We start from the raw sequence: 22,765 nt of genomic DNA on the forward strand, positions 1-22,765 counted from the left end.
CCTTGAACTCATGGCAATCCTCCTACCTCTGCCTCCCGAGTGCTGGGATTAAAGGCGTGCGCCACCACGCCTGGCTCCAATTTATTTATTTTTGAGGTAGAGTGTCACTCTAGCCTAGGCTGACCTGGAACTCACTCTGTAGCCCAGGGCTGGCCATGTACGCAAAGGCAATCGTCCTACCTCTGCCTCCCAAGTGCAAGGATTAAAAGCATTGCCCGACCATGCCCTGTCCATTGCACCTCTATGTCCACCATCAAGCAACCTTTTGCTTCAACATATTAAGTCCAAAGAGGCTGTCTTCCATTTTCTTTGTTTTCTTTTTAATATATTTATTTATTTGAGAGAGAAAGAGGTGGAGAGAAAGAAAGAGGGAGAGAATGGGCATGCCAGGGCCTCCAGCCACTGCAAAGGAACTCTGGATGCATGTGCCTCCTTGTGCATCTGGCTTATGTGGGTGCTGGGGAATCTTGGCTTTGCAGGCAAATACCTTAACCGTGCTAAGCCATCCCTCCAGCTCCTCTTTTCTTTTCCTTTCAATAATTTATTTCAGAGAGATGGGGAGGAGGCATGCCAGGTCCTCTAGCCACAACAAACGCAGACACGTGCCACCTGGTGCATAGGCTTCCATGGATCCTGGGGAATTGAACCTCGGTCCTTAGGCTTTGCAGGCAAGCGCCTTAACTGCTAAACCATCTATCTCTCCAGTCCCCTGTCTTCCATTTTCTTCATACGAGCTGACAATAATTGTTGCTCCCCAACCCTTCCCAACTCCCCCAACTTGCAAAGGCCAGTACCTTAGCTCTCGATGAGGAAATAAAAATCTAGGGATGAATGGGGAGGTAATATAATGAGAATGGAATTTCAAATGGGAAAGTGTGGGGGTGGGGAGGGAGGGAATTAGCATGGGATATATTTTATAATCATGGAAAATGTTAATAAAAATTAAAATAAAATAAAATAAAAATCTAGGGATGGCAACGTCACCAATCAACCACACAACCTTACTCAATTCGTAGAATGGCATAGGCTGGCAAGCGGGTAAACCAACCCGGGAACCAAACCATTCCACCCAGCAGAAGACCCCCTACCCTCACCCCCGGGCCCCCTGACCGGGTAAAGGAACCGTGCCCTTCCCATTGAGCGGCGGCGAGCAGAGGGTTAAGTTCCCCATTTCCCCCCCCCCCCCCCGCCTGCGCGCGGGGCACGTCGGGAAAGAAGGCCGCCACGGAGACGAGCAGCCCGCCGTACTCCATCTCCCGGCGTGCCTAGCGCGGAAGGCGGCGGCGCCGACGCCTTTGTGGAAAGCAGTGTGCGCGCGCGTGTGTGTGTGTGTGTGTGTGTGTGTGCGCGCGCGCGCGCTCGTGTGTGTATGTGTTTGTGTGTGAGTGTGTGGAGGGGAGGGGGGGCCAGGGAAGGAAGTTCCGGTCTCCGCGACGCTGGGTCGGTGGCGGCGACTTGGGCATAGGAGGAGGAGGAGGAGCAGGCCGCGGAGGGTTTACGCTGCTTCGGTAAGGGCCTAAAGGCGGGAGAGAGAGGGAGGAGAGCGAGCGGGAGCGTTCCGGAGCGTGCGGGAGGGGAAAGGGGCCGCGGAATTGGAAGTCGTGCGCTCGCGGCGGCGGCGGTGAGGAGGGTGGGCCTTGAAGCCGCGGCGACATGGAAGTCACGGGGAGCCCGCGGCCTCCGTCGCCGAGACAGCTCAAGCCGACGGTGTGTGTGTGTTAAAGGGAGGCGGGCGCCGCCGTTCGTGGCACGAACGGTTCCGGGCGCTCCCCCCCCCCTTTTTTCCTCCTCCTCCTCCTCCCGGGGCGGGGCTCGACGCTCCGGTACATTACCGTTCCCCACTGCGGAGCGGCCAGGTGTGGGTCAGGGGACCCCCTCTTCCCCCCCCCCCCCGGCAATCTCGGGGTTGCTGCTCGGTGCTCCGGTCTGTGGAGGTGCAAGGCGGGCTTTCCTTCCTTCCTTCCTTCCTTTCTTTCTTCTCCCCCCCCCCCCCCCACCGCTTTTTCTGCTTCAGACCCAGGTCTGAGGCATCGCTAGCTAGGGAGTCCTCGGTGCCCAGCAGGTACCCACGTCCCTCCATCCGGATGTCCAGACACGAGTGGGCTCTGCCCGAGCGCACACACGCATGCACATACACACACACAGTGTGAGAGCTCGGAACCTGGCCCACGCGGCCGTAGAACCAAAGGAGGCTGGCGAGTTGGACTGGTGGGTTCTGCGCCCGTTGGCCGAATGTGGGAGGAAAAGGGATGTGTCCTCAGAAAATTCCTGCTTTAGATTCCATTTTGTGCTGTGTATATATATGCACATACACACATACATACATACATACACACACACATTTTTTTTTTTTCTTTAGAATCGGCTTTGTGTTCATGGGTTCAGCTCTGGGACTGCTGTTTTTATTTTATTTTTTAATAAAAAGGAGAGGCTCTGTTTTGTAGAGTACATCAACTGTAGTGTCATTGAATTTTTCTTCTCTTGTTTGCTTGCCTGTGAAGTTCAGAGTAATTAGGTTTTAAGTGAAGGAGTTGGGTAGTGTTTTATGCGCCTGGTCACCAGGTTCATTTTCTGAAGTCGGGTTCGTGACCTAGCTTTGTTTGTTTCTGACTTCCTGATGATGAATAATGTCACCCATATGAATGATGTAAATGTGACAGTTACAGACTTGTGAGGACCTAGGGAGAGGTGTCTTGGTGAGTAGCGATTAGGAATAACAATGTGCAAAGTAACAAGTGATAATGTTATTATTTTGGTGAAGCACAACAGTTCAGTCTGATGCCAAGCTGGTGGCTGTCACCGGTAATCCAAGGATTTGGGAAGTTGAAGTAGTAGGATGGCATGTTTGAGACCAGCTTGGTCTATATAGGGGGACACAGTGTTCATAAGAAAAGAAGCTTGGGGGCTTGAGACATCACTTAGTGGTAATGGCACTTGCCTGGAAAGTTTAAGGACCTAGGTTTGATTCCCCTGAACCCATGTAGGCCAGATACACAAAGTGGTAACGCATGGAGTTCATTTGCTGGAGGCCCTGGTGCGCCCATTTTCTTTCTCTCAAATAAAGAACTGTGTGTGTGTGTGTGTGTGTGTGTGTGTGTGTGTGTGTTTAGTTTTTAAAAAATATTTTTATTTATTTGTTTGACAGAGAAAGGGAGATTGGGCACACCAGGGCCTCCAGCGACTGCAGACCAACTCCAGACACATATGCCCCATTGTGCATCTAGCTAACATGGGTCCTGGGGAATCAAACTTGGGTTCTTTGGCTTTGCAGGCAAACGCTTTAACTGCTAAGCCATTCCTCTAGCCCTGTTTTTTGTTTTTTGAGGTAGGGTCTCACTCTAGGCCAAGCTGACCTGGAATTCACTATGTAGTTTCAGGCTGGCCTTGAACTCATGGTGATCCTCCTACCTCTGCCTCTCAAGGGCTGGATTAAAGGAGTGTGCCACCACACTCAGTTTAAAATATTATTAAAATAAGAACCTTAACTAGTATGTAAATACTTAACCTACAGGATAGATAAGAAATGGCTCTAGGGCTGGAGAAATTACTTAGCTATTAAGTCACTTGTCTGCAAAACCAAAGGACCTAGGTTAATTTCTCCAGGACCCACATAAGCTAGATGCACAAGGTCTTGCATGGAATTCATTTGCAGTGGGAGGCCCTAGAAGACCCATTCTTTCTCTCTTAAAAAAATAGGGGCTGGAGAGGTGGCTTAGTGGTTAAGACACTTGTCTGCAAAGCCAGAGGACCCAGGTTCTACTCCCCAGTACCCATGTAAGCCAGATGCACAAGGGGACACATGCATCTGGAGTTCTTTTGCAGGGGCTGGAGGCCCTGGTGTGTCCATTCTCTCTCTCTCTTTCTCTGCCTATTTCTGTATATCTCTCTTTCTCAAATAAATAAATAAATAAATAAAAAGTATTTTTAAAAATATAAAAAAATAACAAAACAAAATATTTTTTGAAAAAGAAAGATAGTTGGGAATGGTGGTGCATGTCTTTAACCCCAGCACTGGGGAGGCAGAGGTAGGAGGATCACCATGAGTTCCAGGCCACCCTGAGACTACATAGTAAATTCCAGGTCAGCCTGAGCTAGAGACTCTACCTCACAAAACAAAACTGAGGATTGAAGCCCAGGGCTTTACATGAGAGAGGAAAACTTTACTACTGAGCTACATGTACCTAATATACCTCGAACCCTCCTTACATATTACATAAAATGTGTGGTTTTTTTTGGCATGTGGGTGGTATATACACATGTAGTTCACATGTGTATGCCTCATGTATATGGAGGCCAGAAGAAAATGTCATATGTCCTGTTTTTACTCATCCATATGTTGTCCTTGGGTTGTTTTTCTTTTTTTCTTTCTTTTTTTTTCTTCTTCTTTTTTATTTTATTTTATTTATTTGTGAGAGATAGAGATAGAGAGACAGAGGGAGAATGATCATGCCAGGGCCTCTAGCCACTGCAAACAAACTCTGGACGCATCTGGCTTATGTGGGTCCTAGGGAGTTGAACCTGGGTCCTTGGGCTTTGCTGGCAAATGCCTTAATCTCTAAACCATCTCTCCAGCCTTCTTGTTGTTGTTTTTAATCTTTAGAATTCTAAGTTTTTGTAGCTCTTCAGACAAAGAATTACAAGGGGAGATTATTGTTATTTAACATTACTACTACTATTATTATTTTGGATTTTTAAAAATATTTATTTAGGGCTGGAGAGGTTGCCTGTGAAGTGTAAGGATCCAGGTTCGATTCCCAAGTACCAACGTAAGGCAGATGCACAAGGTGGTACATGCATCTTAAGTTTGCAGTGGTTGGAGGACCTAGTGCACCCATTCTCTCTCTCTCTGACTTGTTCTCTCTTCCAAATAAATTTTAAAAAATTAAAACATTTATTTATGTGAGAGAGAGATAGGGTTGGGGTGGGGGAAGAGGCAGATAGAGATTATTAAATGTACTGTGTGGATATATGGATTGAACCTAGTACTTCGTTCATGATAGATAAATACTGTACCACTCAGCTACAAACCCAGCTCTTAAATGTGCTCTTCTCCCAGCATTCTTAGATGTATAAACAGATGTTAATAATCTGATATGGAGTTGTTTAGGTAATAAAACTATTGGGAAAAAAAATTTTTTTTGTTTTTTTCCAAGGTAGGGTCTCACTCTAGCTCAGGCTGACCTGGAGTTCGCTATGTAGTCTCAGGGTAGCCTTGAACTCAAGGCAATCCTCCTACCTCTGTCTCCGGCTTTATGTGGGTACTAGGGAATCGAACTTGGGCCCTTTGGCTTTGCAGGTAAGTGCTAAGCATTCTCTGTAGCCCTTATTCACTTTTTATAACTGTCACAATGTGGGACAGGAGAATGTAATGTGTGTTTTTGTATCTACATTAGCAAAATTTACCTTGAAACTATTTTAAAATAGGCAGTTCAATGGCTTTAGGTACATTGACAAAGTAGTATAACCAACAATGGCTGTTGCCAGAACTTTTCATCTCACCAAATAGAAACTCGGTAACCATTAAATAAGTAACTCCCCAGTTTTCCTTTTAGCTCCAAATAACTTTTACTCTACTTTGTTTCTCTATGAATTTAAATGTTCAAGTATAGGGCTGGAGAGATGGCTTAGCGGTTAAGCGCTTGCCTGTGAAGCCTAAGGACCCCGGTTCGAGGCTCGGTTCCCCAGGTCCCACGTTAGCCAGATGCACAAGGGGGCGCACGCGTCTGGAGTTCGTTTGCAGAGGCTGGAAGCCCTGGCGCGCCCATTCTCTCTCTCCCTCTATCTGTCTTTCTCTCTGTGTCTCTCGCTCTCAAATACATAAGTTAAAAAAAAAAATTTAAATGTTCAAGTATAAACAGAGAGGTACAATATTATCTTTTTGTGTCTGGCTTATTTCAAAAGGTTTCAGAGTTTATCCATAAGATAGTATATATCAGAACTTAATTCTACCTCCCACCCAGTCAGGGTCTCACCCTAGCCTAGGCTGATTTGGAACTCACTCTATTTTTTGTTTGTTTGTTTTTGTTTTTCAAGGTAGGGTCTCACTCCAGCCAAGGCTGACCTGGAATTCACTATGGAGTGTCAGGGTGGCCTCAAACTCAAGGCGATCCTCCTACCTCTGCCTCCCGAGTGCTGGGATTAAAGGCGTGCGCCACCATGCCCGGCTTGGAACTCACTCTAAAACCTTAAACTCAAAGTGATCCACCTACCCCAGCCTCCTGAGTTCTGGGCTAAAGGTGTGAGCCACCACATTGGCTTTTGAAAAGCTCATCGACTAGATATGTGTGTGTGTATTATTTTGTTTTGTTTTTTCAAGGTAGGGTCTTACTCTAGCTCAGGCTGACCTGAATTCACTGTGTAGTCTCAGGTTGGCCTTGAATTCACAGTGATCCTCCTACCTCTGCCTCCCCAGTGTTGGGATTAAAGGTGTGCACCATCATGCTGGGCTTTGGAAAGGTCTCACTTTATAACCAGGCTGACCTGGAATTCATTATGTAGTCTCAAACTGGCCTCAAACTCACAGTGATCCTCCTATCTCTGCCTCCTAAGTGCTGGGTTGTGTGTACACAACCATGCCCAGCTGTGATAATTTTTTTTTGTTGTTGTTTTTGTTTTTTTGAGGTTCATTCTCTAGCCCAGGCTGACCTGGAATTCATTATGTAATCTCAGAGTGGCCTTGAACTCATAGCGATTCTCCTACCTTTGCCTCCTGAGTGCTGGGATTAAAGGTGTGTGCCACCATGCCCAGTTGTGATAATGTGTTTGGATCATAATCTACCATTACTTTTGTTTGTCTCCCTTCCTCTTTCACTTAACCTCTTCTTTGCAGCTACTTTCGCTCTATTTTTGTGCCCCACCCCTCTTCTGTCATCTTTGATGATGTACTTATGGTCCAGTATTGTGAGGTCTTGTGCTGGTAATGACAGCCACTGTGAAGTCATGAATGCAACAGCCAGTTTGTTCCAGAAGTCGTTTCTTTTTATAGATTGAATAATACTCCATCCTTTATAGAAAGCACATTTTTTTTTCTTTTTGGTTTTTCGAGATAGGGCCTCACTCTAGCCCAGGCTGGACCTAGAATTCACTATGTAGTCTCAGGGTGGCCTCAGATTGTTGGCCATGACAATCCTTCTCTCTGCCTCCCGAGTGTTGGGATTAAAGACATGTACCACCATACCCAACTGAGAATATTTTTTAAATTATGTTTTTATTTATTTATTTGACTGAGAAATAGGGAGAGAGAGTGAGAGAATGGGCACACCAGGGCCTTCAGCCACTGCAAACAAGCTCCAGGCACGTGTGCCCCTTGTGCATCTGGCTAATGTGGGTCCTGGAGAATCGAGCCTCGAACCAGGGTCCTTAGGCTTCACAGGCAAACGCTTAACCACTAAGCCATCTCTTCTGCCAAAGTAAATTCTTTTTTTTTTTTTCTTTTATGATTTTCATGATAGGGTCTCACTCTAGTCCAGGCTGACCTGGAATCACTATGTAGTCTCAGGCTGGCCTTGAACTCACTGCGATCCTCCTACCTCTGCCTCCCTAGTGCTGGGATTAAAGGCGTGCACCACCACACCTGGCTTGAAAATTCTTTTTTAAATAAATTATTTATTCATTTATTTGAGAGAGAGAGAGGAGGAGAGAGAGGCAGATAGAGAATGGGTGTGCTAGGGTCTTTAGCCACTGCAAACAAACTCCAGATGCATGTGCCATTTTGTGCATCTGGCTTATGTGGATACTGGGGAATCAAACCTGGGTTCCCAGGTTTTGCAGGCAGGTACCTTCACCACTAAGCCATCCCTCTAGCCTGAAATTATTTTTTTAAAAATATTTAATTTTATTTATTAGAGAGAAAGAGAATGGGCATGCCAAGGCTTCTAGCCACTGCAAACAAACTCTAGACTCATGTTCCACCTTGTGTATCTGGCTTACATTGGTTCTGGGAATCGAACATTGTTTCTTAGGCTTCATAGGTAAGCGTCTTAACCACTAAGCCATCTCTCCAGCTGTGTGTGTGTGTGTGTGTGTGTGTGTGTGTGTGTGTGTACGCTCATGTGCTGTTTTAAAATTTTTATTTATTTGACAGAGAGAGAGGATGGGTGCACCAGGGTCTCCATCCACTGCAAACGAACTCCAGACACATGCGCCCTTTTGTGCATCTGGCTAACGTGGGTCCCGGGGAATCGAACCTAGGTCCTTTGGCATTGCAAGCAAAACATCTTAACCACTAAGCCATCCCTCTAGTCCTTTGTTTTGTTTTTCAAGGTAGAGTTTTACTCTAGACCCGGCTGACCTGGGATTCACTATGTAGTTTCAGACTGGCCTCTAATTCACTGCAGTCCTCCTATTTCTGCCTCTTAAGTGCTGGAATTAAATTTGTGGGCCACTGCGCGTGGCCTGCTTTTATATACATATATATATATGTATATGTATATGTATATGTATATGTATATGTATATATATAATATGTATGTGTATGTATGTATATTATTATATATATTTTATTTTATATATATTTATATTTATTATATATATTATATATTTTTAATTTTTATTAACATTTTCCATGATTATAAAAAAATAGGCTTTTATATTTTGATGTAGTTGTGTTTTTCCCCTTCTATTATATAGGTTTTGTATAGGTAGCACCATCTATGTGAGGTCATGAATGCCATAGCCACTTTGTGTCTGGGAAACAGTATTGCAAAGCACTTCTCCGCCTTTTTTTTTAGGTTTTGAATTTGCATTTTTATTCTTAGAAGTATAAGTCTCATATATGAACAATGCATCCAAAACAGCAAATTGTCAATCATTTTATATTCTATTTTTCCCAAAGCCTGTGAAATTACCTCTGTAATAAAAAGTTTCAGTCTTTAGACTACTTTACACTGTAATTCTTTTTTTTTTCTTCCAAATTTTTATTAACAACTTCCATGATTATAAAAAATTACCCTATGGGAATATCCTCCCTCCCCCCACTTTCCCCTTTGGAACTCCATTCTCCATCATACCCCTTCCCCATCTCAATCTCTTTTAATTTTGATGTCATGATCTTTTCCTCCTCTTATGATGGTCTTGTGCAGGAATTGTCAGGCACTGTGAGGCCATGGATATCCAGGCCATTTTGTGTCTTGAGGGAGCATGTTGTATGGAGTCTTACCCTTCCTTTGGTTCTTACATTCTTTCCACCACCTCTTCCACATTAGACCCTGAGCCTTGGAAGGTGTGATGGAGATATTGCAGTACTGAGCACTGTGGTTATTTCTTTCCATCACCATGATACCTTCTGAGTTGTCCCAAGGTCACTGCCATCTGAAAAGAGAAGATTCTTTACCAAAAGTGAGAGTAGCATTAATATAAGGGAATGAACATTAACAGAAGTGCTTACTGGGCAGTTTGATAAGCACAGTATATACATTTAGCCAGACAACAACAGATGTTATACCCTTAGGGCTCATGACTACCCCTGTTTTAAGTTTTCAGTATCAGGGATGTATTCCGTTTCATGGAGTGGGCCTCCAGTCCAATTAGAGGGCAGTTGGTTTCCCCCATAACAGACATGCCACTATTGTACCCGTTGGCTCATTCGTCCTGGCTGGCCAAATATAAGGCTTGCAGTGTCAGTGTCCACTGTTGAGTGTCTTCACTGGTGATTTCTCTCTCTCCCATTGAACTGCATGCAGAATGGCTTCTCCCAGCTTTCTGTCAGCTGGTTTACATGGAGGAAGTTATCAGCTCAGATCCAGCAGGATTTCTCAGTGGCCTTGCAGCCCAAGTATATGGAGTCTTCAGCAATAGGGTCTTACCATCTATTCCTGGTGGGAAACCAAGCACCTTGGCAATGGCCTATAATGTTTTGGGGGCATTAGGGACCTCCCTGGCCAACAACTCACTGGAAGGTATCCCATCCCTGGCACTGAAGATTTTCTAGCAACAATGTATGGCTCCTGATTCTTCCATTGTCCAAAAAAGTAGGTTTCCATGTGATTTATTTATATCCTCTTAGCTTTTGATTAGCTGTCCCTCCTCCTTACCTTTACTCAATCTCTTCCCCAGACCACATTTTGGGCCTTTTCACCCCCATTAATCTATTCTTCTACTTACATATATACAATACCATCCTATTAAGTACCCCCCTCCCTTCCTTTCTCTTCCCTTTATATCTCTTTTTCTAGCTTACTGGCCTCTGCTACTGAGTTTTTTCCTTCTCACACTGAAGCCCAGTCATCTGTAGCTAAGATCCACGTATGAGAGAAAACATGTGACACTTGGCTTTCTGGGCCTGGGTTACCTCACTTAGTGTAATCCTTTCCAGGTCCATCCATTTTCCTGCAAATTTCATAACTTCATTTTTCTTTACTGCTGAGTAGAACTCCATTGTATAAATGTGCCATATTTTCATTATCCACTCATCAGTTGAGGGACATCTATTCTGATTCCATTTCGTAGCTATTATGAATTGAGGGGCAGTAAACATGGTAGGGCATGTACTTCTTAGGATATGTTAGGATATATGCCTAGGAGTGCTATAGTTGGGTTATATGGTAGATCTATTGTTAACTGTCTTAGGAACCTCCAGAGTGATTTCCACAATGGCTGGACCAAATTGCATTCCCAACCACAGTGTAGAAGGGTTCCTCTTTTTCCACATTCTTGCCAGCATTTATGGTCATTTGTTTTCATGATGGTAGCCAATCTGATAGGAGTGAGATGGAATCTCAACGTAGTTTTAATCTGCATTTCCGTGATGACTAGGGATGTAGAACATTTTTTTAGATGCTTATATGCCACCTGTATTTCTTCTTTTGAGAAAACTCAATTTAGTTCCATAGCCCATTTTTTAATTGGCTTGCTTGATTTCTTAGTATTTAATTTTTTGAGTTCTTTGTATATCCTAGGTATTAATCCTCTATCAGATATACAGCTGGCAAAGATTTTTTTTTCCCATTCTGTAGGTTGCCTCTTTGCTTTATTCACAGTGTCCTTTGCAGTGCAAAATCTGTGTAATTTCATGAGGTCCAGGCAGTTAATCTGTGGCTTTATTGCCTGAGCAGTTGGGGTTATATTCAGAAAGTCTTTGCCAAGACCAATATGTTGAAGGGTTTCCTCTACTTTTTCCTCTAGCAGTTTAAGAGTTTCAGGTCTGATGTTTAAGGTCTTTAATCCATTTGGACTTAATTCTTGTGCATGGAGAAAGAGAAGACTCCATTTTCATCTTTCTACAGATAAATATCCAGTTTTCCCAGCACCATTTGCTGAAGAGGCTGTCTTTTCTCCAATGAGTATTTTTGGCATTTTTATCAAATATCAGGTGGCTATAGTACCTGGACTTGCATCTGGGTCCTCTATTCTGTTCCATTGATCTACATGTCTGCTTTTGTGCCAGTATCCCTCTTTTTTCTTTATCGTTTTATTTATTTATTTATTTATTAGACAAAGAGGGAAAGAGAGAGAATGGGTACAATAGAGCCTCTAGCCACTGCCAACAAACTCCAGATGCATGTACCACAATGTGCATCTGGCTAATGTGGGACCTGGTGAATCAAACCTGGGTCCTTAGGCTTTGCAGGCAAACGCCTTAGCCTTAACCGGTAAGCCATCTCTCCAGTTCCGCTTCTCCTCTTCTTTCGGCTCTTACATTCTTTCTACCACCTCTTTGCCAATGGTCCCTGAGTTTTGGAGAGTGTGATAGAGATGTCTTATTTAATGCTGAGCATACCACTGTCATTTCTTCTCAGCACTTTGATGAATTTTGAGTCTTCACAGTGGTCACTGCCATCTGAAAAATGAAGCTTCTCTAACTAAAAGTGAGAATAGCATTTAATATATGGGCATAAACATAGGTGTTATGATGTAAAATACCCATCATTTAACTAGACAACCATAGTAATTTTTCCCCTAGGGCTTATAACCTCCTTAGCCATAGGCTCCCCCCCCCCCCCCGCCAAGTAGGGTAGCTCAGGCGGACCTGGAGTTTACTATGTAGTCTCAGGGTGACCTTGAACTCATGATGATCCTCGTACCTCTACCTCCTGAGTGCTGGAGTTAAAGGCATGTGCCACCATGCCTGGCTCAACTGTAGGCTTTTGATTAGGTTTTTAGTACCAGGCATGAATTGCCTCCTGTGGATCATGCCTATCAGAGAGCAGTTGGTTTCCCCCATAGCAGACATGGCATTGTTGTACCAGTTATGTTGTCTGGCAGTCAGCTGTAAAGTTTGCAGGGTCCACTGCTGGTTTAAATCTTTGGTGACTGTTTATCTCAACATGCAACATAGCTCTTTCCAGCATCCTGACAGCTAGTTAACTAGAGTAGGCTTCCAGTTCAGTTCCAGCTTGATTTCTCAGTGACCTCTAGCCCAAACATGTGGTATCTTCAGCAATAGAATCTTACCATGTAGTTCTGGTAGACAACCAAGAGCTTTGGCAATAGCCTGTAATATTGGGGGGGGGGGGTCATCAGGGTCCTCACTGACCAAGTCACTGCAAAGTATCTCACACCTGATATGGATACTGTAACAATCATCTGTGATTTTTTTTTTTTTTTTGATGGTCCCATTCTTGCCCAGGTTTACCTAGAAGTCACTTTGTAGTCCCAAACCAGACTTGCTTTAATTCAAAATGATTCTCCTTCCTATGCCTCCCTAGTGCTGGGATTATAGGTATACATCATTACTTCTAACTGATTTGCTACTTTTTATTATTTTCTTAAAAATATTTTATTATTCATTTATTTGCAAAAAAGAGAGGCAGATAGAGAAAGATAGGATGGTCTGTCAGGGCCTCTAGTCACTGCAAATGAACTCCAACACATGTGCGATTTTGTACATCTGGCTTATGTGGGTCTTGGGGAATTGAACCTGTTTCCTTTTGCTTCACAGGCAAGCACTTTAACCACTAAGACATCTCTCCAGCCATAATTTTTTTTTTTTTTTTTTTTTTCCGAGGTAGGGTCTCACTGTAGCTCAGGCTGACCTGGAATTCTGACCTGGAATACTATGTAGTCTCAGGGTAGCCTCAAACTCACGGTGATCCACCTACCTCTGTCTCCCGAGTGCTGGGTTTAAAGGCGTGTGCCACCACACCTGGCTTCCAGCCATACTTTTTATTTTTTAAAAAAAATTTTACTTTTATTATTACTATTTTTTTTTTGAGGAAAACATTAAAAATTTATTTATTTATTTAATTTTTTTTTTTTTTTTTTTCAAGGTGGGGTCTCACTGTAGTTCTGGCTGACCTGGAATTCACTATGTAATCTCAGTCTGGCCTTGAACTCAGCGATCCTCCTACCTCTGCCTCCCAAGTGCTGGGATTAAAGGCATGCGCCACCACACCCGGCCAAAATTTATTTTCTGACAGATAGCATCAGCAGGTAAAACTACAAGAGTGTCTTCCGCAAGTTACACATTCATTCACAAGACAGGCTGGTGTGTCTTCTATAACAATACTCCACAGTGTAAACAGGAGAACAAGTGAGCACCACTACTGTGCTCACTTATAATTCCAGAAGGAAAGGCCCAGTTTGGCAAATAATAATATTTTTTTCCTTTGCGGTGGGGGGAGGGGTCAGGACAAAGGGGATCCTGAAGTCAGGTGCCAATAACTACGGGACAAAACTTTGGTCAAGTTTCCACACTCCTTTCAGACAGTCTTGAACAGAGCTGCAAAGAATTCTCTCTCTAGAAGATGGAGAAAGAAGTCTTTCCCTTCCTCATGAAACCACTAGAACAGTGTTACATCGCCTGCTCAGTATTACCTGTACAAAGGAGGATGAAGTAGGAGGAACTATAGAGACACCTTGAACCCCAGCTGCTCCTAACACATCGACTCTTAGGTGTAAGAGAAGGCATGGAAATACTTCAGTGGTCATAGAATAAGAAATCAGAGACTGTGGCTACAAAAATAAAATCTAAATGAGGTAGATAAATTAAAAAAAAAAAAAAACAACTCACACCTAGGACTTGCGTGTTCTGTGTGTGGGGCTAACCTTCATCATGACTTGGCAAAGTTGTACCAAGAAAGTTTAAAATGTAACAAACAAACAAAAAAAGTTTCCATGTGAACCTGTGTAGGAGGAAGTTTGTTTTTGCCTGAGTTTCTTTGTAAGCATGAACAAGTAGTTCTTCAACAGAGTAGATAGAACCACAAGAATCAACTGAGGGTCCCCTTGCCAGGTGCATACCTCTTCTGGGGTCTGGGACGAGGCAGATACCTGGGCAAAACGGGTACTCCTTTTTTTTTTCTGAGGTAAGGTCTCACTCTGAGTACCTCAGGGTGGCCTCAGATCCTTCTGTCTGTGCCTTTTGAGTGCTAGGATTAAAGGCATGTGCCACCACATCCAGCCCCTTTTTTGCTTTTTGTTTCATTTTCCAAGGTAGTGTCTCACCCTAGCCCAAGCTGATCTAGAACTCAATATGTAGTCTCAGTGTGGTCTTGAATTTATGTCGGTTCTCCTACCTCTGCCTCCTAGGTGCTGGGATTAAAGATGTAATCCATCACGCCTGTCTTTATTATTATTATTACTTATTTTTGTTTGGAGATTCGAACTTGAGGTTTTAGGCCTTGCAGGCAAGTGCCTTAAACACTAAGCCATTTCTTCAGCCTGCTTTTTTAGGTTTTCTTTTTTAATTCTTCTACTAGCCTTTATTTTCTTTCTCAATTTTTATTAACATTTTCCATGATTACAAAAAATATCCCATGGTAATACCCCCCCCCCCACTTTCCCCTTTGAAATTCCATTCTCCATCATATCCCCTTCCCATCTCAATCATTCTGGCTGAGTTTTTTTTTTTTTTTTTTTTTTTTTTTTGTTTTTCAAGGTAGGGTCTCACTGTAGCCCAGGCTGACCTGGAGTTCACTATGGAGTCTCAGGGTGGCCTCGAACTCAAGGCAGTCCTCCTACCTCTGCATCCCGAGTGCTGGGATTAAAGGCGTGCGCCACCACACCCGGCTTCTGGCTGTGTTTTTAAAAAAATATTTTTTATTTCCTTATTTGCAAGAAGGGATTGGGGGGAGAAAAGATGGGTGTGCCAGGGCCTCCTGCCACCACAAAGGAACTTCAGATGCATGTACCACTTTGTTTATCTGGCTTTATGTGCGTACTGGGGATTCAAACCAGGTCTGTCAGGCCTTGCAAGCAAGCGCTTTTAACTGTTGAGCCATCTTTCCAGTCCTATGCTGATCTTTCATTGTGCCTCTAATTTGTGTTTTCCTTATGGGGCTAATCATAGCATTTGCCTGATATGTGCTGTAAGTGTTTACTTTTCATTTTATTTTTTATTTACTTGAGAGAGAAAGAGATGTAGATAGATAGAGTGGACACTTCAGGGCCTTTAGCCACTGTACACGAACTGCAAACACATGTGCCACCATGTGCATCTGCCTTTCATAGGTCCTGGGGAATCGAACCTTGTTCCTTTGGCTTTACAGTCAAACACCTTAACTGCTAAGCCATCTCTCCAGCCCTTTATTTATTTTTAAAAATACTGTTATTATTATTTTATTTTATTGGTTTTTTGAGGTACTGTGTCCCTCTAGCCCAGGCTGACCTGGAATTCACTATGTAGTCTCAGGGTGGCCTGAAACTGAGCAATCCTCCTACCTCTGCCTCCCAAGTGCTGGGATTAAAGGCGTGCACCACCACGCCTGGCTCCTAAGTATATTATTTTTATTTATTTGAGAGAGAGAAAGGAAGAGAGAATGGGCATGCCACGGCCTTCAACCACTGCAGACAAACTCCAGACACGTGTGCCACCATGTGGATTTGGCATGCTTGGGTCCTGGAAATCAAACTTGGTCCTTAGGTTCCATAGGCCAATGCCTTAACTGCTAAGCCATCTCTCCATCCATACTGTTCATTTTTTGAAAACTTATTTTATGAGAGAGAGAGAGAAAGAGATAGAGGTATGTAGAGAGAGAGGGAGACAATGGACATGTGCAAATGAACTCCAGATGTCTGTGCTACCTTGTGTATCTGGCTTTATGTGGGTATTAGGGAATTGAACCTGGGTTTCTTAAGCTTTTCCAACCTCTTTTTTTTTTTATTTTTTTTAATCAGCCTCACTATGTAGCCCAGTCTGATCTCAAATTCACAATTACTTTACCTTAGCTTCCTAAATGATGGGATTGGGCTGAAGAGGTGGCTTAGCAGTTGAGGCCTGCATTGCCAAAGGATCCGGGTTTGATTCCCCAGGACCCAAGGAAGCCAGATCTGTGTCTGGGGTTTGTATTAAAAAAAAAAAAAAAAAGTAAGCCGGGCGTGGTGGTGCACGCCTTTAATCCCAGCATTTGGGAGGCAGAGGCAGGAGGATTGCCGTGAGTTTGAGGCCACCCTGAGACTCCATAATGAATTCCAGGTCAGCCTGGGCTAGAGTGAGACCCTACCTTGAAAAACCAAAAAAAAAGAAAAAAAGTGATCAACTAAATGGGATTACATGTAAGAGTCTCAATGCTTGTCCTTACATCAATTAACATATCAGGCATGTGCCTCTACCACTGAGCCATCTCTCTGGCCCCTCAATTAACATTACTACCTCATTTGTTTTTCTGAGAGCTGCATAGTATTCTAACAGTACATATATTTTTTAATTTATTTTGTTTATTTTTATTTGAGAGAGAGAGATACATGTGCCACCTTGTGCATCTGGCTTATGTGGGTCCTGGGGAATGGAGCCTCGAACCGGGGTCCTTAGGCTTTACAGGCAAGCACTTAACTGCTAAGCCATCTCTCCAGCCCCTAATAGTACATATATTGATGTACATTTAGGTCTTCTGATCATTTGGTCTTTTGAAAGCTGCTGTATTATGTATGTATTATTTTTCTCATTTCTGTATGCAAATGCCTGACAAGAAGCAACTTAAGGGAAGAATTTATTTTTGGCTCATGGTTTACGGGATGTAGTCAATCATGGCAGGGAATGTATGGGATGGGAGTTTGCTCACATGGGGTGGACTGGAAGCAAGGCAAGTTTATAACCCCCACTTCTTCCAGGAAGGTCTCTAAAAACAATGCCAGTAGTTGTGGACTAGGTGTTCAAACATCAGTGCTTATGGTGAACATTTCAAATCCAAGCCATAGGGCTGGGGAGATGACTCAGTGGTTATTAAAGGTACTGGCTTGCAAAGCCTGATGACCTGGGTATGATTTTTCCAGTATCAGTGTAAAGCTAGATATATAAAGTGGTACATGTGTCTGGAGTTCATTTGTAGTAGCAGGAAGCTCTGGTGCACCCATACAACTCTCTTTGTGTATCTGCCTCTTTCTCTCAGTCTCAAAAAATATCTATATCTATCTATATATGTTTGTATAAATATAAAAAATATATAAATATATAAATGTATGTATATGTATATATGTATGTATGTGTGTGTGTATGTATATACATACACACACACACATATATATATACATATATACATATATATATATATATATATATATATATATATATATATATATGTGAAACATCAGAGCTCCAGATCAATGAGACTGGCTCAAATAAGGTGTTTACTGGGTTCTGGAGATTCTAACTTGGACATTCTGAGGCCCCCTGAAGTCATCATGCTTACATAGAAAGGAAGCCCATTTAACTGCTGAGCCATCTCTCTAGCCCAATGTGTTTTTTGTTTGTTTGTTTGATATTTTGAGGCAAGGTCTCACTCTGTACCACAGGCTGGCCTTCAGTAGCAGGTTTTTTTTTTTTGGTTTTTCTTTTTTTAAATTATTTATTTATTTATTTATTTATTTGAGAGCGACAGACACAGAGAGAAAGACAGAGAGAGGGAAAGAGAGAGAATGGGCGCGCCAGGGCTTCCAGCCTCTGCAAACGTACTCCAGACGCGTGCGCCCCCTTGTGCATCTGGCTAACGTGGGACCTGGGGAACCAAGCCTTGAACCAGGGTCCTTAGGCTTCACAGGCAAGCGCTTAACCGCTAAGCCATCTCTCCAGCCCTATTTTGGTTTTTTGAGGTAGGGTCATGCTCTAGCCCAGACTGACCTGGAATTCACTGTGTAGTCTCAGGGTGGCCTTGAACTCCAACCACTGCAAACAAACTCAAGACACTTGTGCTACTTTGTACATCTGGCTTATATAGGTGCTGATCTAGTGTGCTTTTGGTGTCATTTCAAGAAATGCTTGTAAATATGAAAAATTTTCAATAGGTACAGTAAAATTTTCTCAGCTTTGTTTTGATTACATGCTTGTCTTCAAAGCAATCACTGTGGTCAGGATGATAAAATATTCTGATTAGCTATAAAAGGTAGTGTGGGATTAACCAAATGGACTGAGAATAAGGTTAGTGCTAAGAGTAGTGAAAAAATTACTTAGGAAATAATTAGTAAGTTTGTCACGTTATTAATACTAAAAAGTTTGTGGTGGGGCTAGAGAGATGGCTTAGTGGTCAAGGTGCATACCTGCGAAGCCTAAGGACTGAGGCTCAATTCTCCAGATCCCATGTGGTGGTGCATGCATCTGGAGTAGTTTGCACTAGCTAGAGGTCCTGGGACATCTCTCTCTCCCCTTCTCTCTGTTTCAAATGAATAAATAAATAAAATAAACCTTAAAAAATTGGTGGTTCCCCAGAATATGGTTTTTTAAAAAATATTTTGTTTTTTTGAGAGAGGGAGAGACAGAGAGATAAAGAAATAGGTAGGTAAAGTGAAAGAATGGGTGTGCTAGGGCCTCCAGCCACTGCAAACGAACTCCAGGTGCATGTGTCCCCTACTGTACATCTAGCTTATGTGGGTTCTGGGGAGTCGAACTTGGCTCCTTTGGCTTTGCAGGCAAGCACCTTAACCACTAAGCCATCTCTCCAGTCCCTCCTTTTTTTGGGGGGGGGTTGCTTTTTATTACTTGTTTTTTCTGTTGGGGGGTATTTTTATTTATTTTGGAGTGATAGAGAATGAGATAGAGAGAATGGGTGCCCTAAGGCCTCTACCCACTGCAAATGAAATCCAGATGCATGTGCCACCTTGTGCATTTGGCTTACGTGCGTCCTGGGGAATCAAGCCTAGAACCGGGGTCCTTAGGCTTCACAGGCAAGCAGTTAACCGCTAAGCCATCTCTTCATCCCTTATTTGTTTTTTCGAGGGATGGTTTCACTGTAGCTCAGGCCGACCTGGAATTCACTATGCAGTCTCAGGGTGGCCTCAAACTCCTAGCAGTATACTTACCTCTGCTTCCCAAGTGCTGGCATTAAAGGTGTGAGCCACCATGCCTGGCTTATTAAGAAATTGTTTAAAGTGACCTCTAAAAATGTTCATGCTGATGTGGTCTGTGATAAACCAAGCAAGGGTTGACTGGTTTAGCTTTTACTTTGTGTTCGAAGGTAAAGTGATTTATTTTTTGTGTGATTTGTTTTACACAGGTATTGTTCTATAAAGTTTGGTAGGAAAAGGATCTACTTATTGAAGCCCTCTTGACATAGAAAGAGATGTGGGGGGATTCTCGATCTGCTAACAGAACAGGACCATTTCGGTAAGTCCTAAAATTTGAATACTGAAATTGTCAAGTATTTTAATGATAAATATATATTATAAATAACTTTTATCCTACCATAGAGGCAGATATTTTCTTGTGGAGAAATAACCTTTTTTTTTTTTTTTTTTTTTTTTTTTACGTGGGTCCCGAGGAATTGAACCTGGGTCCTTTCGCTTTGTAAGCAAGTGCCTCAACCACTAAGCCGTTTTTTCAGTCCCTAATTATATTTATTTTAGAAGTACCAACTATTTTAAAAGTTTCTAGTCTTTTTTTTTTTTTTTCGAGTTAGGGTCTTACTCTCTAGCCCAGGCTGACTGGAATTTAGTATGTAGTCTCAAAGTGATTGTGAAATTACATACTCAGCATGCAAAGTTTTTGTCTCTGTGTTTGTGCTTGTACATACGTGCATATGTATTTGTGTGTGTGTGTTTGTGAAGTTGGGGTTAGAACCCAGTAACACTTGCCCTTATGTACACTTGCAACCTCTTAAAACATTTTTGAAAGACAAAAATTTACTCAGGGCTTGGAAGATTGCATAATTGGTTAAAAAAAAAAAATTGGCCGGGTGTGGTGGCACACGCCTTTAATCCCAGCACTCAGGAGGCAGAGGTAGGGGGTTCAATATGAGTTTGAGGCCACCCTGAGGGTATATCGTTAATTCCAGGTCAGCCTGGACCAGAGTGAGACCCTACCTCTAAAAACCAAAAAAGAAAGAAAGAAAAAAAAAAGAAAAGGAACCTGAATTCTATCCCTGGAGCCCATTAAAAAAAGAAAAAGAAAAAGAAAAAAAAAAACAAACCTGGACATGGTGGCATGCTCTTGCAATCTCAGGGCCAGGAAGGCAGAGACAAGTGGATCCGTTGGGCTTGGTGGCTGTCCAGTGTAGTATTTTTGGCAGGTTCTAGACCAGTGCCTTTCAGTACCTGAGAAATGACAGCTAACATTGTCCTCACACACATACCCTCCTTTCTTTTTCTCTCTCACACATGCACACAACATATATATACCTATATATTTTTTTCCATTTTAGTTTTTCTTTTTTTTTTTTTTTTTGAGGTCGGGTCTCGTTCTAGCCCAGGAATTCACTATGCAGTCTCAGGGTGGCCTTGAACTCACAGCAGTCCTCTGCCTCCCAACTGCTGGGATTAAAGGTATGCGTTACCACGCCCTGCTATTTTAGTTTTTTAAAATTAATTAATTAACTAATTAATTAATTTGAGAGCTACAGAGAGAGAAAGAGGGAGGGGGAGAGAGAGAGAGAAAGAGAGAATGGGTGTGCCAAGACCTCAAGAGAGAGAGAAAGAGAGAATAGGCAAGCTAGGGCCTCTAGCCAATGCAAATGAACTCCAGACGCTTGTGCTCCCTTGTGCATCTGGCTTATGTGGGTCCTGGGGAATTGAGCCTTGAAGAGGGGTCCTTAGGCTTCACAGGCAAGCACTCAACCGCTAAATCATCTCTCCAGGCCCTATTTTAGTTTTTTGAGAAAAGGTCTTTGTAGCCCATGCTGGCCTGAACTGAGTATGTATCCTAAGATGGCAATCAGTTCATAGCAATCTTCCTCAGCCCCCTAAGTGCTGGATTATAGGTGAGAGCCATTCTTATTTTTTAATTTTTATTTATTTAATTTTGTTGTTTTGAGGTAGAGTCTCACTGTAGCCCAGGCTGACCTGGAATTCACTACATAGTCTCAGGGTGGCCTCGAACTCATGACAGTCCTCCTACCTCTGCCTCCTGAGTGCTGGGATTAAAGGCGTGCGCCACCACCCCCGGCGCCACTCTTATTTTTGAGATAGAATTTTGCTGTGTTATCCAGTTTGGCCTTGAATTCTTTCCCCCCCCTTAAATATATACTTTATTTTTTTATTTGAGGGAAAGAGGCAAAGAGAGAGAATGGGCACACAGGGCCTCCAGCCACTGCAAATGAACTCCAGATGTGTGCACTCCCTTGTGCATCTGGCTTACATGGGTCTTGAGACTTGAACTTGGATCCTTTGATTTTGCAGGCAAGCGCCTTAACCGCTAAGCCATCTCTCCAGCCTTGGCCTTGAATTCTTGATCTGTTTGCCCCACCTTCCTGAGTAGTTTTGATTCCAAGTGTGCATCAACATTCCTGTCCTCCTCAAAGTTTTTGTTTACTTTTATCTATTTTAGTAAAGTAATACATACTTGGAATGTGTTCTGCATAAGTATTTATAAAGGCACCATGAAGTTCCCTCATTTATGTTTAGATTCCGGAACTTTTCCTTACTACTGGAATGGATGCACTTTTCTAAGCCAGTGTTGGGGTTACTGGGTGCAAAGAAGAGTGGACAAAGGGGCAGCCCATATTTAGGAATGATGTGTGCCTTTAATCCCAGTACTCAGGAAGCTAGGTAGGAGGATTGCTGGGACTTGGAGGCCACAGAAACTACATAGTAAATTCTAGTTTAGCTTGAGCTAGAACAAGGCCCTACCATGAAAAACCAAAAGCCAGTCAATAGTGGCTCACACTTTTAATCTCAGCACTCCAGAGGAGGATGGTGCATTTAAGGCCAGCTTGGGTTACAGAGTAAGTTCCAGGTCAGCCTGGTCTACAGTGAAACCCTGTCTCAAAGAAAAGATGAAAAAAGGGTATTGATGTTAAGAAAAAAAGAAAGTAGGACAGGCAGAGAAAACAACAGCAAACACAGAATTAGCTGGGCACAGTTGGGCATGCCTTTAATTCCAGCACTGGGGAGGCAGAGGTAGGAGGATCACAGTGAGTTTGAGGCCACCCTGAGACTACATAGTAAATTCCAGGTCAGTTGGGCTAGAGTAAGACCCTACCTTGAAAACAAAACAAACAAAAATAAATAAATAAATAAATTAATTAATTTTATTTTATTTATTTTTTTTAATTTTTTTGGTTTATTTTTATTTATTTATTTGAGAGCGACAGACAGAGAAAGAGGCAGAGAGAGAGAGAGAGAGAGAGAATGGGCACACCAGGGCTTCCAGCCACTGCAGACGAATTCCAGATGCATGTGCCCCCTTGTGCATCTGGCTAACGTGGGTCCTGGGGAATCGAGCCTTGAACCGGGGTCCTTAGGCTTCACAGGCAAACTCTTAACCGCTAAGCCATCTCTCCAGCCCTAATTAATTAATTTTAAAAAACCACAGAAGTGGCCATAAGGCCACATACCTATAATCCAGCATTTGAGAGACAAGGCAGAAACACCATGACTTCCAAGCCAGTGTGAGCAATAATTCTGCCTCAAAACAAAAACAAAACAATACAAATTAAGATGAGAAACCAGGGCTGGAGAGAGGGCT

At 43.0% G+C, this 22,765-nt stretch overlaps 1 protein-coding gene across 2 annotated transcripts in view; it reads left to right on the top strand.

Annotated features, from left to right (window-relative positions):
• The first annotated feature begins 1,373 nt into the window (after positions 1-1,373).
• Positions 1,374-22,765, top strand: part of Rbm6 (RNA binding motif protein 6) — a 123,705-nt gene continuing 102,313 nt past the window's right edge. The window contains exons 1-2 of one of the 2 annotated variants that reach the window (XM_045136714.1): positions 1,374-1,508; positions 19,362-19,471. In XM_045136714.1, the coding sequence (XP_044992649.1) occupies positions 19,428-19,471 (44 nt within the window). In that variant the 5' untranslated portion in view covers positions 1,374-1,508; positions 19,362-19,427. Of the gene's footprint in view, positions 1,509-19,361; positions 19,472-22,765 lie in introns of those variants that run through there. The other variant, XM_045136717.1, reaches the window with a different exon arrangement.

Source organism: Jaculus jaculus, chromosome 17 (assembly GCF_020740685.1).
Source record: "Jaculus jaculus isolate mJacJac1 chromosome 17, mJacJac1.mat.Y.cur, whole genome shotgun sequence".
Taxonomy (NCBI): domain Eukaryota; kingdom Metazoa; phylum Chordata; class Mammalia; order Rodentia; family Dipodidae; genus Jaculus; species Jaculus jaculus.